Below are 14,518 nucleotides of genomic sequence, written 5' to 3'. Positions count from 1 at the left end.
TCCCTTTTCATTCCTCAAAAGTAACCACTACTCTGATTTTAACATCATGCATTAGTTTGCCTCTTCTAAAATTTATCAAAATGGAATTATATCTTCTTTTGTGTCTGGCTTATTTGGTCAATATTACATTTGTGCAATTTATCTATGCTTTTGCAGGTAATAATAATTTTTAAGATTTTATTGCTATGTAGTATTTTCTTATGTTAGTGTATCAAATTTTATTTATCTGCTCCACAATTGATGGAATTGGGGTTAAGCTAACATTTGTCTATTGCAAATAATGCTACTTGAACATTTTTGTATGTCTCGATGCAGGCATGTTTATATTTTGATTGGGTAAATTCTACCCAATCAATTGAGAGGGAAAGAATTAATATATGAAAGTAAGTAATTTGTTCTACAACAAGTGGACTCAACTCTGAGTTCAGACCATGTGCTTTTAATTTCTACACTGTGCTATTGAAGAGAAGTGTTCAATTCAGTTTTTACACTAATTGATGAAGCTCCACCAAGATTAAGATACATAAAGAGCTATTGAGACAAGAGATGAATGGAGATTGGAAGGAGAGGAGATCCATTAAAAGGAGAATCCAAATGTTTTTCTGGGCTCTCTGAATCGCTGATGTATTGATGCAAATTAATTAGTGGCAGTCATTTCAACCAAGCATGTTGGACGTATCATTTAATATCCTGACTACACCATATGGATAATCCAGCTCTGGGTCCAAGAAATTGAATTAAGAGCAAAAGAAACATTCAAGGTCAGTGAGTTACCGCATCTAAGGCTGGTCCCTTGTTCATCCCAGATTTAACCTCTTCTTGAGTGCAGAGAACTCGTATTAAGTGCACTTAATCAGGTTGGCTTCTCCCTCTGTTTCCAGGGTATGTTGTATCTGTTGAAAAATTTTGAATATACATACCACAGCCATATCCCTACTTTCTCCTATTCTGATTATATGGGAAAAATTTGGAGGACAGGGAAAGATAATGGCCACTCATCATTTAGTAGCCTATTCTGGGTTTATTTTTGTGGTGGATGGATTTCAAAAGAAAGTAGAAAAGAAACTGGCAGACCTCTTAAGACTTAGGTGCAGAACTCGCATACCATCCCTTCTGGCACATCCTAGTGGTCAAAGCAAGTCCTTCTGCTAGCCCATGTTGATGGCAAGAGCAGCCTGCAGGCACAGATGTGGGAGAAATTGTTGGTGGCCATCTTTGCAGACAATTTCCCACACTCTTCATATTCTTGGCACTTCAAATCATTAGTTCATCTAATTTTGATGACTATTCTTTCACCGTTCTGCAAATTTGATGGTTTTTTTAAAAGACAAAGTCTTGCTATGTTGCCTAGGCTGATCTTGAACTCCACAGTTCAAGCAATCCTCATCAGACTCCCAAGTAGCTTGGATTACAAGCATAAGCCACTGTGCCCAGCTTATTCTTCCACTTTTCAGATGAAGAAACTTATGTTCAGAAATCTGTAGGTCAAATAAATGCCCAAAGTCATTAATCTTGTAATGATAAAGCCAGGGAAGGTATCTCCTTCTCTCTCTCTCTCTCTCTTTTTTTTTCTAAGAAGATAGTGTTCTTTTTAGTTTCCTATAGCATTTCTCATTTTTGCAGTATTGCTCAGGATACAATTTAGGGGTAAATTTAAACAACTTTGAGTTCAAGGGCTGGATGAGAAAAGTGAAGCCTAAATAGGTTTAAATTCTTACAGGGATCAGAGCAGGAGCTTGAACCAAGGTCCTATATTGGTCTTAGATGTCCAAAGCCCCAGAGAAGCACCTGCCACTCCAGCTCACTGAAGTAACTCAGCATCTGTGGCCATGCCTGCAGGGCTCCCCATTATCTCATCTGAGTGTTACGACCTGCTGAGTATTGAGCCCCTTGGGTGTGCTTGGCCATCCAGGAGGCAGCGGTGAACTAATTATTGTTTCCACCTGTTCTATGTGATCAGGAGCCATGGGGGAGAGGAGCTCTGAGGTGAAGGACTGGGAAAATGTATAGAAAATCTCACATCAGCTACTAGCTAATTCAGCCTTCTTGTTGGAACACCTGTAACGGATTCTGCCTCATGCTGTTTGCCTCTGGGCTAGTGTCAGAGGCTTTTTGCTCTGAGAGGGAAAGATTGAGAATTGTGAATTTGCCCACCATCACATTTATATAGCGTTAATAACACCAGTGTTGTAATGCAACAGGACAATAGCTGGTTAAGTTGTATTTTATAATAGAAAGGTCAGGGAGTGCAAGATCACAATTAGCAATATGGAGTGTCAGTGGTTCAATGGTTCTCAGAGGCCAAAGCGTGTCAAGGTCTGGAAACCAAGAAACTATTATGATAGCAGAAAGTCTACTTGCCTTTAAGGAATAAAGCACATTCAAATGAAATAAACTACAGTTCCTAGAGGGAGCAGGAGTGTATAAGAGTATGGTGGAGGACTTTAGAGGCAAACATCGGAGTTTGGGTCTAGGCTTTGCCACCTCATGTCTTCATCTTGAGTAGATAATTTTACCTCTCAGAGTCTTAATTTTCTTATCAGTAAAAAGGGAATAATAATAGCGTCAATCTTAGAGGGCTACTGTAAAACAGCATTAAAGGCTGCCATGTGGATAAGGTTCATGAGCTATGCCCAGTGAACAGGAATCACTCAATGAATACTAGACATTATTACTATTTTTTACAAATATTATTCCAAAAAGACATTATTTTTCATTATTATCTAAAGAGACTATTATGATAACTGAGCTAGACAATATGTGTTAAGCACATGGCAGAGGGCTCAGCATATGCTGCGTGCTAAATAAATGAGGACTGTTTTATCAGTATCAAGTAAATGCTAGGTAGTCACTAAAAATGATATTGAAGCCTATTTTACAACATAGAAGGATGTCATTATATACTTTTAAAAGGCAAGTGTAGGTTGTAAAACGTGCACAAAGTCTCATTTTTTGCAAATACATAAATTGTGTACATATCCATAGGAAAGAGATTAGGTTATATACCCAAAGAGATGCCATATACTTTAGTGGTTAGAGTAATAGATACTGAAGCGAAATCTCCTGGCTTTGAATCCTTGTATTATCATTTATTAGCTGTGTGACCCTAGACAAATTACTTGATGTCTCTGTGTCTTAGCTTTCTCATCTGTTAGAAGGGGGTGATAATAGTACCTACCTCACAGGATTGTTGACCCTGTTGAAGGTATTAATACATGTAAAGGGGTTAGACTATTTTCTGGTACAACAAATACTATCTACATGTTCGAAGATGCTGTGTGTGTGTGTGTATTATATATATGTGGCAGAATTCTTGGTATTTTTTTTCTTTTCTATTTTCCAAATTTCGAAGTTTTTATTTTAAAGACTAGAAAATCAATTGGGATCAGTTGAAGCAGGATTTCTCAATCTTTTTTCATTGTTCCTCCCCAAGGAATCTTTGTAGACTTTTTCTTTTAAATTGTCCTTCCTCCATAAATTTTATTACCATATATATACTGTCTATCCATTTATGTACTTGAAGGGAACCAGAATATGCCATTCCAAAATATGCTACATTGGTAAAAAGATTATTTTAAGTTGAAGACATTTGAGATTGAACAAATTTAGAAAAGGGGAAAAAGAAAGAAGCAATTTTGAAGCTTCCCTTTTCTGACTAAAGGAGCAACTTCTGGGAAACAAGATTGCCACAAATCCTTTTCAGGGCAGATCTACTCCCAGAAGGGAGAAAACAAATAAAACCTACCCCAAATCTCTCCTCCAGGAACTTTTATGACCCTTAAGGAGATGAAAGACCATTTTGTCCTGTGTAGACATTTTCACAAACTTTCTTATTGCCTGTTTGTGCTCCTGCAAATGCATTTATCTTTCCAAAAAGTCGTTTGTTTCCCATACGTGCCTTTATCCCTTTACCTACTAAAATGGTATATAAGCCCCAAATTCTAAACACCCCTTTGAGTTATTCATCGCCAAGCTCTCCCACATGTATGCATGTTGCATGAATGAATAAACTTTGTAATTTTCTCCTGTTAATCTGTCTTTTGTTAGTCTGATTCGCAGGCCCTGGTGACTAAACATAAAGAAAGTAGAAGAAAGTTTTTTCCCCCTCCCCTGCGTATATGTCTACCTGTGCTATGTTTATAAGGATAATAGACTTTTTTCCCCTCAAGAACAAATTTCATTTCCTGGGAAAACAATATTACTCTCATTGAGAATGTATGAGTTAAAATACAAAAAACAACCCCATATTAATGGTCAAGGAAGAAAGCTATATTGTCTAGGAAGTTTAGTAGGTCAAAATCCTGGTAGTAGCAATTCAGATACACCTACAAACCTGTTGATATTTCATGGGTTATTTACCGCAAGGGCTGTTTTGAGTTTCATGCCTGGAATAGAAATGAGCAGGCAGCTCTGGCCCCAAAAATGCCCATCAAAAGATGAGTGCAGCTGTTGAAAGAGTAAGATTAGAAACATTATTCATTACACACCTTCATTAATTTTATGTAAACAATTATCAGAATCTCAAACCCAAACACATTTGTGCAAAACTGTACCTGAAGCCAGATAAAATGTGAAATTTCCCATTGTGCTATTTTCTCTTTAGGCTTTTGTGTTGGAAAGATCAAAAATTGCCTTTTTCTAACTGTACCCCTAACTTTTGAATCACTTATTGGAATGCTTATTCAAATTCAGGTTCTCACGTCGTCACCTAGAGATTCTGATTCATTATTTCTCATGTTGGAGGGGGTAATTTACATTTTAGTAAGTCCCCAAGTTATTTTTTTTTTTTTTTTTTTTTTCTGAGACGAATCTTGCTCTGTCACCTAGGCTGCAGTGCAGTGGCTCGATCTCGGCTCACTGAAACCTCCACCTCCTGGGTTCAAGCGTTTCTTCTGCCTCCGCCTCATGAGTAGCTGGGATTATAGACATGTGCCACGACACCTGGCTAATTTTTGTATTTTTAGTAGAGATGGGGTTTCACCATGTTGACCAGGCTGGTCTCAAACTCCTGGCCTCGTGATCAGCCCACCTCAGCCTCCCAAATTGTTGGGATTACAGGTGTGAGCCACCATATGTGGCCCGCAAGTTATTCTTAGGCACATTACACAATGATAATTAGGATGATACTAATGACAATGATAGAGAACACACATAGAGAGATTACTGTGTGCCAGACACCAAGAATTCTTGGTTATCTCAAGGAAAACAAAATCCTAGGAAACTGGTTCAATACTGGATTTCTTCAAAACTTTGGAAAGACTCAAGACACTTATAATTTGATTTAAAAAATAAAAATGTATGATGTCTCTTATACACTAAATGTCAGCCGAATTTCTCTCTGTCACAGTTTTATTAGTCTTTTTAAACACTGCCTCATACACCTGGCTCAAAACATAATTGTGGGGGTAAGAAATGTAAAGTAGAGGAGGAGAAAAGAGGCTAAGAACGTGGAAAAAAATATTCGATATAGTAGTGTGCTGAGTGCCTTATAAAATGTTTGGCCATGAATGAAGTTTTAATCTTATAGTTTTTAAGTATTTTAGATGCTCAATTCTCAGTCCTTTCAAAGCAATTTTAAAGTCGACAGAATAGAATGTTTTAATTCAGGTTGGTGAATGGGTTCTGTTCACTTGTTTTGGTGGATTTGTGAGTGATAGAGGAAGTGAAATAATGTTTTGATTTGATAATGAGGTACGTGATAGTATTTCTTTAGATAGCTGCCTTATTTCATGATAAATGGTTGGTTGTAAAAGGTCTGAGTATTACCAAGAAGTAGTAAGGAAGTAGGTCGGATTTTAGAGAGGAAGGATAGGCATCTGGCCAACCTAAAGGCTGACTGCCATGACCTTAACAACAACTTAATTTAAAAAGACAAGCAAACCTTCTCCCTCCAACGTAGTCCAAATAACCCTTTATTACATATAAAAAAGGACAAAACAAATAAACAGACAAAACCCTGTGAAAATGTGAGACTACATTTCATTGACTCAGAATGGAATATGGTGTGTGAACATTAAGGCCCTGCAGGGAGTTGAGATACAACATCTCTTTTTCAACCTGAAAAGGCACGTGGAGTTAAAAAAAAAAAAAAAAAAAAAAAAAGTGGTGCAAAGTTTAAAGTAGGCAGCACCATTCATCTTAGGTCAGAGTAGTAGACTTATACCCTAAAAAGTATAGCTTGTCTCATACTGTAAAACTGGTTTTACTACACAAGTCCTGAGTCACTGGAGAAGTAATAGACAGTTTGCAGATGCAGGTGACTCTTTCTGGAAACAGTCATCTAGCACAACAGGATTTCTCAGTAAGGATTTATCAGTAATAGAGTTGTTTCTTATTCTATTTTTACCAAGAAATATAAACTTCCTTGTCTTAGATATATTAAGATACCTCAAAAATTAAGAAACACAAATCATAACATTTAAATGATTATGGGACCTTGATCATGACATGTACTCTGTGTGTTTTCATTAAAGCAAATGATAATAACTAAAGCTGCAAGTACATGGTAGAGGATGACAAAGAAATAGAACAGCATGAAATTAAGTGTTGCATAAGTGGTAAACAATTAAGTGACTTATTTTAAGCTTACAATGCCAGTATTTTTATTTTAAGGACTGTCTGACACCATTTCCTCCTCCATTATAATAAGTTTCTTAGTTACTAAAAAATTCAAAATTGATTTCAAATTTTACAAGATTTTTTGAGTCTTGGGAGAGTTAAAGTACATTAAATTAGAGACCAGGCCTGAAGAATCCCTGAGCACACAAAGTCAGTTAGGCCCCATAAGTAAGCTTAACCTTGCTTGATTTGCAAACATAAGCAAAACTAATTTGGGCTATTTCTTTTAAATCTCTGTATTAAAGAAAAAGGAAACTTAAAGTTAGCTAATCAGAAGTCAACAGCTAATTAACATATGGCTAGGGACTTTCCAGCAGAATAAACCAAATAAGGCAACTGTATAAATATAATCAATCAAATATTTTCTTTGCTTTACTTCCATGTTCATCTTTGTTCCCCTTGCATTTCCTCCAAAGAGCCCCCAAACCACTTTTAGTTTGGTGCTGCCTAATTCATGAATTGTTATTTCTTCAAATCAACTCTTTAGACTTTTATTGTGCCTCAGTTTACCTTTTTAAAGGAATAAAGACCCTATGTTAGTGTAAAGCAATTATTACTATTACAATTTGGCCTCTGACTCCTGTACTTAACTTAAAGTTAACATTCAAAATCAAAAAACCTCCACAAGTAAGAGAAAAATAGAAAAAGATAGCAGGGGTCCAATGCATAAAACTCAGAAACATAAACATTCTGATTAGCAAATGTACTTATTTGATTAAATAGTAACTGTCAACATTAAAAGGCATACAATAAAAAACGTCCTTGAGTGAGTTAAAGAAGAAATAACTCTGTACAACCAAGGACTTCACAAAGTTGTAGAGGGAAAAAATAACTTTAATAAGGTTTCTCAACTCTTCTATTTCTTACTTTGAGGATTATTAATGTAATGCTACTGACCATCAAAAATCTTAATCTGTAGTGTAACCCTTACTCTAAAACTCCAGAGTCATATAACAAGCTTTCTATTGGCATCTCCACTTAGTGTGCTACAAATATGTTCCTTAAATAAAATTTGTGCATACCTGAGCTAATCATCTCTTCCCAGCCTTTCCCTAATCTTACTCTTCCAGAGTTTTCTGTGAAAGATAAAAATCTACCAAATTTCCCAAGCCAGATACATGCATATTATCCTTGTTCTGCCATTTCCCATGTGTCTTATATCAGATGGATAATTCCTGTTATTTCTAGCTTCTAAACATCCCCATAGTACTATGTCAGTCCAACTTAAGTAAAGAAAACCACCTAGTTATTTAAACACAAAGAATTTAATGTCTGGAATTTGTTAAGTAGGTATCGGAAGACTAGAAAGTAAAGAGAGAATATTAAGGTAACACAGAGATAGAATTGCAGGAGAAGCTACCACCTCTTGGACTGAGGGAACAGAGTGAGGTTGTGGTTGTTAGTACTTAGGAGAGAAAGGGGCCTTGAAATTCTGGGCCCCAGGCCTCGAGGAGGAGCCTTTTCTAGGTAGCTGCTCGTACCTCAGAATCTCAAGGCAAGAATTGCATGAATTTGGGCTCGGGGAGAGAAACAATGAGTGCTGGGAACCTCTGAAAGATGTAAGTAGGCTGGTTCTGGGAATGTGGAAAATATGCTTGATCAACTGCTTTTTCTAGGATAAAGAGCTATTCGTGGGATGAGGCCAATAGGATCGCAAGCATGTAGAAATGAGTAGGTCTCTTTCTCCCTCTTTAGCTTTGTAATCTCACATGGAGTGCTCCTTAGAAAATAGACCAGGTTTCATGAAAGGGTCATGTATGCAAAGCAATCTCCAAACAAGGAAGGAGCCAAGAAACCAAAGAATAAGACAGGCAAAATCAGTTTTTTGATAAAGGGTAATTTATTGGGGGAACTTATAGACAGAAGTGTGGCCTGCGGTAACAAGACAGGTAGATCTCCACACCATTACTCCCCAGACCCCGGGCTTACATGGGAAGGGGATACATGCACTATAGAGACAATGAAAGACAACCCCCCAGAACAGGCAGGAGTGCTATGTGCATCATAACCTATCATTTGTGTGATAACATCAAGTTTGCTTTGGTGTAAAGGCAGGATTTACAGTAAATATGTGTTCTTACACTAAGGACAGTAAATAAAGTAGGAATCCGAAGGCATTTATGCGACTGGGGTTAATGAGAAGTCAACATGGTGGATTAGCATCCAAGATGAAGTTACTTTTGTCTCCATAGACCAGTAGGAAAAAAAAAGTAGCTTGCAGAATGCCAGGGTAGGCATTGAAGTAACAAACATAGAAAAGTGTGTTCGATGCTAGGAGCTAGCCTAATAACTTGTAGTTGGCAAAGTCTGTTATTTCTGCCTCCTAAACTCTAGAGTTTATTTTATTCTTTCTATCCACACTGCCGCTCTTCTGCCCCAGGTAACTATTATCATGCAGCTGACCTAATGCAATAACCTCCTAACTACTTGCTGTTTCTTCTTTCCTGCCTCAGATCCACTCTCTATACAACAGCCAGAGTGAGCTTTACTATATAAATAAAATTCTGATCACAACACTCCTCTACTTAAATCTCTCCAATGGGAGCCAATTTTACAGTAAGTAGCTAGTCAGACATGAGCAGAGTAGGAGAGGGCTCCCCCCACCTACCAGGAATGTCAGGTGAACATTCGGTGATAGTAAGGAGTTTGTTAACTGTCTGTCTAAATAATAGTTGAGGGTCAGGCATGGTGGCTCACGCCTGCAATCCCAGCAATTTAGGAGGTCAAGGTGGGCAGATCACCTGAGGTCAGGAGTTGGAGACCAGCCTGACCAACATGGTGAAACCCCATCTCTACTAAAAATACAAAAATACAGGTGCCAGGAGCCTGTAATCCCAGTGACTCTGGAAGCTGAGGCAGGAGAATTGCTTGAACCCAGGAGGCAGAGGTTGTAATGAGCTGCGATTGCACCACTGCACTCCGTCCTGGGCAACAGAGCAAGACTCCATCTCAAAAATAAATAAATAATAAAACAATAATTGGTCACAGCCAGTGCCAGGGAAAGGCCGTCAAACAGATAGAAAAAACTTGAAACTGGTGATCAGCAGCTTCCTGATAAGATCTCAAGAGTTGGGCAAGTGGACTCAAGCATGCACATTAAGATACAAAATTGCAGAGTTTAACTGGTATATTACCTCCTAGGGACATTCAACTGATAAGGGAAGAGTGAGTGCTTCAAGTGAGCATGCGTACAACTCCAGTAAACACACTGTGCATGCTCCCCTCCCAAATTCTGGTGGGCCACTCTGCACATGTGGACAGCCCACCAAAGGGAAGAATCAGGTGAGAAGGAATGCAGGACCCTGGAAGTATGTCAACGTATGAAAACCAAGAGTCAAAGTCACACTGCACACTTGTCTTTCAAGTTGCCCGCTTGGTCCTCTTCCAAACGTACTTTACTTTGTTTATTCCTGCTCTAAAGCTTTTTAATAAACTGTCACTTCTGCTCTAAAACTTGCCCTGATCTCTTCTTCCATCTTATGGGCCAGTCAAATTCTTTCTTCTGAGAAGGTAGGAATTGAGTTTGCTGCAGACCCGCACAGATTCACTGCTGGCCGGTAACATATTTTGGTGCCATGTGACTCAGATAACTTCCGCTGCTAATGTCAATGTTGGACAATGTTAGATAATGTTGAAAGATCAAGATATCAGCGTAAAACTGAGCTTCTGTGGACCACACTTCTTTGTTATGCTCTACTGAACCCCTCTTGGGGGAAAGTCTTTGGGATACACCTTACCAGAGACTCACCCCTCATAAACAGTTGGCTGCTGGTTAGTGGAGGTTGGCTGCATTTACAGCCAGGATCAAAGGATATCACTAATTTTAAGGCCCTAGTGTTTAATTCAAATGTTATTTCTTGACAGAGGACATTTACTTGTGAAAGTTGTTTTCTGGAACTTGTTTCCTTTATCTGTCTTTGTAATTATAGGCTCAAATTGCCAGAGGAAGAAGCCTAAACCCTTAAAAATATATCTGTTTATCCAACTTCATTCTGATAGTATGCTGCCATATTCCAATTTGACAGTATAGTTTACTAAGTCCTCTTCCTTCACCTTTAATTCTCCTTTTGGCTTAGACAAAAGTTTCTCTACCTTAGCACTCCTCTGAGTTGGGTGATTCTTTGCTCTAAGAGGCTGTCCTGTGCACTGTAGGATGATTAGCAGCATCCCTGGCCTCTGCCCTCCACATTAGAGTACCATGCTCCCACTCCTAGTTGTGACCATCAAAAATGTCTCCAGACATTGCCAAATGTCTTTAGTTTCCAATAAAACAATGTTCTCCATTAAGCAACATAATTTTTTAGTATATGTATGTCCCATATGACATTTCAGAAATTTATCTGAAATTCAAATTTAACTGAACATCTTATCTTTTTAGTTACAAAATCTGCAGTCTATATAGGGGCAAGATCACCCCTGGTTGAGACCCAATGGCCTAGAGTTAAATCCAAGTGTTTTACCAATTGCAATGAGTCAACTGCTTTTTTCATTGGTTTGTTTATTGAGCCAACCCTACATCATTTGCAATTATAATGAGTATTGTTCCTTTAGAACCAGATGTTGTCAAGAGATGCAGAATCTAATAAAATGAGTTTTGGTCCTGATCGAAAATTAAAGAAACATTTAGAGCTCAGTCAGGGAGGAAAGAGCTTGAAGAAGAAAGCTAGCAGCAACCTTAGCAGAGAAGCAATGACAGTGAAGAGTTCTGTCCACACAATTAGTTGAAAGAGCTTACAAAACAGGCTACCAGAGGTTACAAAATATTGCATAACAGAGTGAAGTACCCAATGGATATACCATTAATGTTTTTCTAAGTCAATGAGAAGACACTTAAATGTCTTAAGAGACTACAGAAATACAAAATCAAACCAAGCCAAAGAGGAAGTCAGCTGCAATTTTTCTGGGTATTGCAGACTTCCCTCTCCTCCAACGGAAGAATTAGCTAATTCTTAAACTCCAGGGAGGCTGGCCTTGATGCCAACTGCATAGTGAAACATAAAATCTTTGAAATAATTATAAAAATAGCTCAGTGTATCCACCAGTGGAGTAAGAAGAATTTCCTTGAATGCTAGGCACAGGCCTAGTATTCTGGCCACTACTTTCTGGCCACTAAGGAGCCTCAACCGATTGGGAAAATCACATCAATTTGTCTGAGATGGTTGAACTAGTTCTTCCACGATGTTATTGAGCAAATAGACTTGCTGCCCTGTGCTCACAGAAGCCAATACCCAGAACACTGGGTTTTGAGGAAAGAAATATTTTACTAGGAGACAGGAGGTGGGCTCAAATCTGTCTTCCCAATTTGGAATCCAAGAAAATGTATGGCTTAGAGGGCAAGGGAAAGGATTTAGGAATGTTGGCTTGGCAGGGACTGATTGAAGGGCTTCAGATTTGACCATTTAAGGAAAGGTATGTTGAAGCAGATTTCAGTCCTGGATCTTCTGGGCCAATGAGCCCCTAGCTTCTGAAAGAGTTCCTACATTAGGTTCCCATCATGTCCTTGTCTTCTTGGTTCCCAGGGAAGGGATCATTGGTTCTAGGTGCTGTTAGAGGCAAAAGCATTTTAATTGTGCGTGCCTGGGCTAAATGACTTACAGTTTTCAACTCTGTTATAGCTACCAAGTAACTTGACATTTGTTATCAACAAAGTAGGGCGCGTTTGGGCTGCTCCCATGATTATAATGGGTGTGTGGATGGTTGGGTGTTTCAGTTCTAGGAAAGTTTGATGTGATTGTATTCAGTTCAGAGAAAGTGTGTGAATAATTAATATTATATATAGCATATAAAATGTTTACAATATTTAAGAGATTTGGCATACTAGCATGTTTGATACATAAATTGATGATGCAATTTAAAATGCATCATAGAGTATTTGATTTTAGACTTATGATTTTAAATTGAATATTATAAAGTAATTTGGCTAAATGTGTGAATAGTATTAGAATATTTAAAACAACTTAAGATTTATTATGTTAGTAAATTTATTAGTTTACAAAACTGCATAAATAGCTGGAAAACTGTTAATTGTTAGGCTGCGAATTTTGAAGATTATTTTTTCAAGTTCTTTGCCAGACACATATGGCTCTCACAAGTAAGTTTGTTGGTCTCTAGACTTTCTCAATGACCGCTGAAAACCAGATTTTGATTAGGAAATGTGTGAAATACAGTACCTTGGTTTGAACCCTGAGTCCTTCCTGCCAGTGTAAGAACGTTTCTTCCTCCCTTAATTTGCTTCCTTCTTTCCTGCATGTTACCACTGGCAGAGCAAATATGACTCAGAAACCGGCTCCTCAGGGTTGTAACATTAGATGATACAGGCTTGGGTCATTACACATGACACCAGTGCCTTTGTTTCATTGGGCTGGGCTCCCTGGAAGGTGTGCTGCTGCCTGAGCTGCTGGAAAACCACTCACAGGTGTTTGCTAGAAAAGGACTCCTGAGCCTTGCCACCAGCTTGGACTTCTAGAGACTTTCCTCTCAGCCAGGAAGGATTTTGATATTCATCAGAAATACCTCTGGAAGATTCAAGAAGCTGTAGAGGTGAAGTAAGCCTGTGAAGGACCAGCATGGGAATCCTATACTCCGAGGTACATCACCTTTCTGAAAGCAGAGTTCCAAAGATGTTAAAAGTTGCTCATGCTTTTCAAATGCAATTGTCTATCCCTGTTAATATATTTCTGTTTTGTCTGTTCAACTCCCTGGGGGAGTATTAAGTCAGAAAAAATAAAGTCCTATGTGTTATTCTTTTTGATATTCTTAATAGTTTAAGACAAAGTATTTTGTAATTCTAAAATATTAGCTAGATCTAAGGTGAGATGAATATAACACATATTTCATAGTGTCTGGATGTTTGCAGGGATAATTTGGGCAAAATTGAGTTTCAGTTGTGCTTTTCTCATGACAAACGCTCAGAGAAAAAGAGAAAATTTTACCCAATTGGATTTTCTAAATATCCAAAGGATTGACTGCCTCTTTTATGGAACCACATGACCAGAGTAATGCCTTTCAGCTTGGTATTTGAAGGGAAATTCACCCTTAGTAATTATTAGTAAAGACCATCACTATGAAGAAGAGGAATAATAACAATATATTTTGATAATCTGATTATTTTCTTTTCACATCTGATACTATACTTTTACTTGTATTGGAAGTAACTTATTAGAATCAAATGGATTTTTAATAATGTTTCAAGAAAGTACAAGCAAGGAATATTTAGACAAGAGTACAAGAGGTATAATGATGTCATTATACATAATTTACAACCTCTCCTCTCTGACACAATTAATTGGTTAATCTGCATTTCATTGCAGATGCTCAGGGGAACCTCCTTGGATAGTTTTGATCTCACAGTATTAAAGACAGTTTATTTGCAGTTATTTCTAATGTCGTGTGTGTATATCTCTCTGTGTGTGCAAACGTACTGTTTGATTGGTTTATAACTCTAGGTACGTCTTGCTCAGTGATTTTAGTCTCATGAAGAGATAATATACATGAAAATGACAAAACATGTAGTGCTCTTAAAAGCTACTCTGGTAACTCTCAAACTTTAGATTGCCCAAGTGTCAGGGAAAGAAGTTTGTCTGAAACGCAGTTTCAAGGGACTCCAACCCAGAATCTGTTTCACTCAGTCTGTGGTGGGACACAAAAGTATACTTTTTAGAAGGAGCATCCCAGGTGGTTCTGACACAGGGGTGATCTGTTTACCACCATCCTGAGAAAGAAAGACTACCACAGGCCAGTGCTTTTCCAATTTTAATGTGCATACAGATCTTCTGAAGGTCGTGTTTAAATGCAGATTTTTAGTCTGTAGATCTGGGACCTAAGATTCTGCATTTTGGTTGCTTTTTCGCATTGCATGTGGGAATTATATATGATTTGGAAAAAGAAACCAAAAAAAAAA

At 37.9% G+C, this 14,518-nt stretch overlaps 1 protein-coding gene across 1 annotated transcript in view; it reads left to right on the top strand.

Moving 5' to 3' along the window:
- Window positions 1-12,819: 12,819 nt before the first annotated feature.
- The window catches only part of ANKRD22 (ankyrin repeat domain 22), a 28,456-nt gene continuing 26,757 nt past the window's right edge, over window positions 12,820-14,518 (top strand). The window contains exon 1 of the mRNA XM_025397027.1: window positions 12,820-13,205. Coding sequence (XP_025252812.1) covers window positions 13,185-13,205 — 21 coding nt within the window. The 5' untranslated portion in view covers window positions 12,820-13,184. The remainder of the gene's footprint in view (window positions 13,206-14,518) is intronic.

The sequence above is a fragment of the Theropithecus gelada genome, chromosome 9 (assembly GCF_003255815.1).
Source record: "Theropithecus gelada isolate Dixy chromosome 9, Tgel_1.0, whole genome shotgun sequence".
Classification (NCBI taxonomy): Eukaryota; Metazoa; Chordata; class Mammalia; order Primates; family Cercopithecidae; genus Theropithecus; species Theropithecus gelada.
The sequence above is the reverse complement of the archived record's forward strand: the minus strand, read 5'-3'. Positions and strand labels throughout refer to the sequence as shown.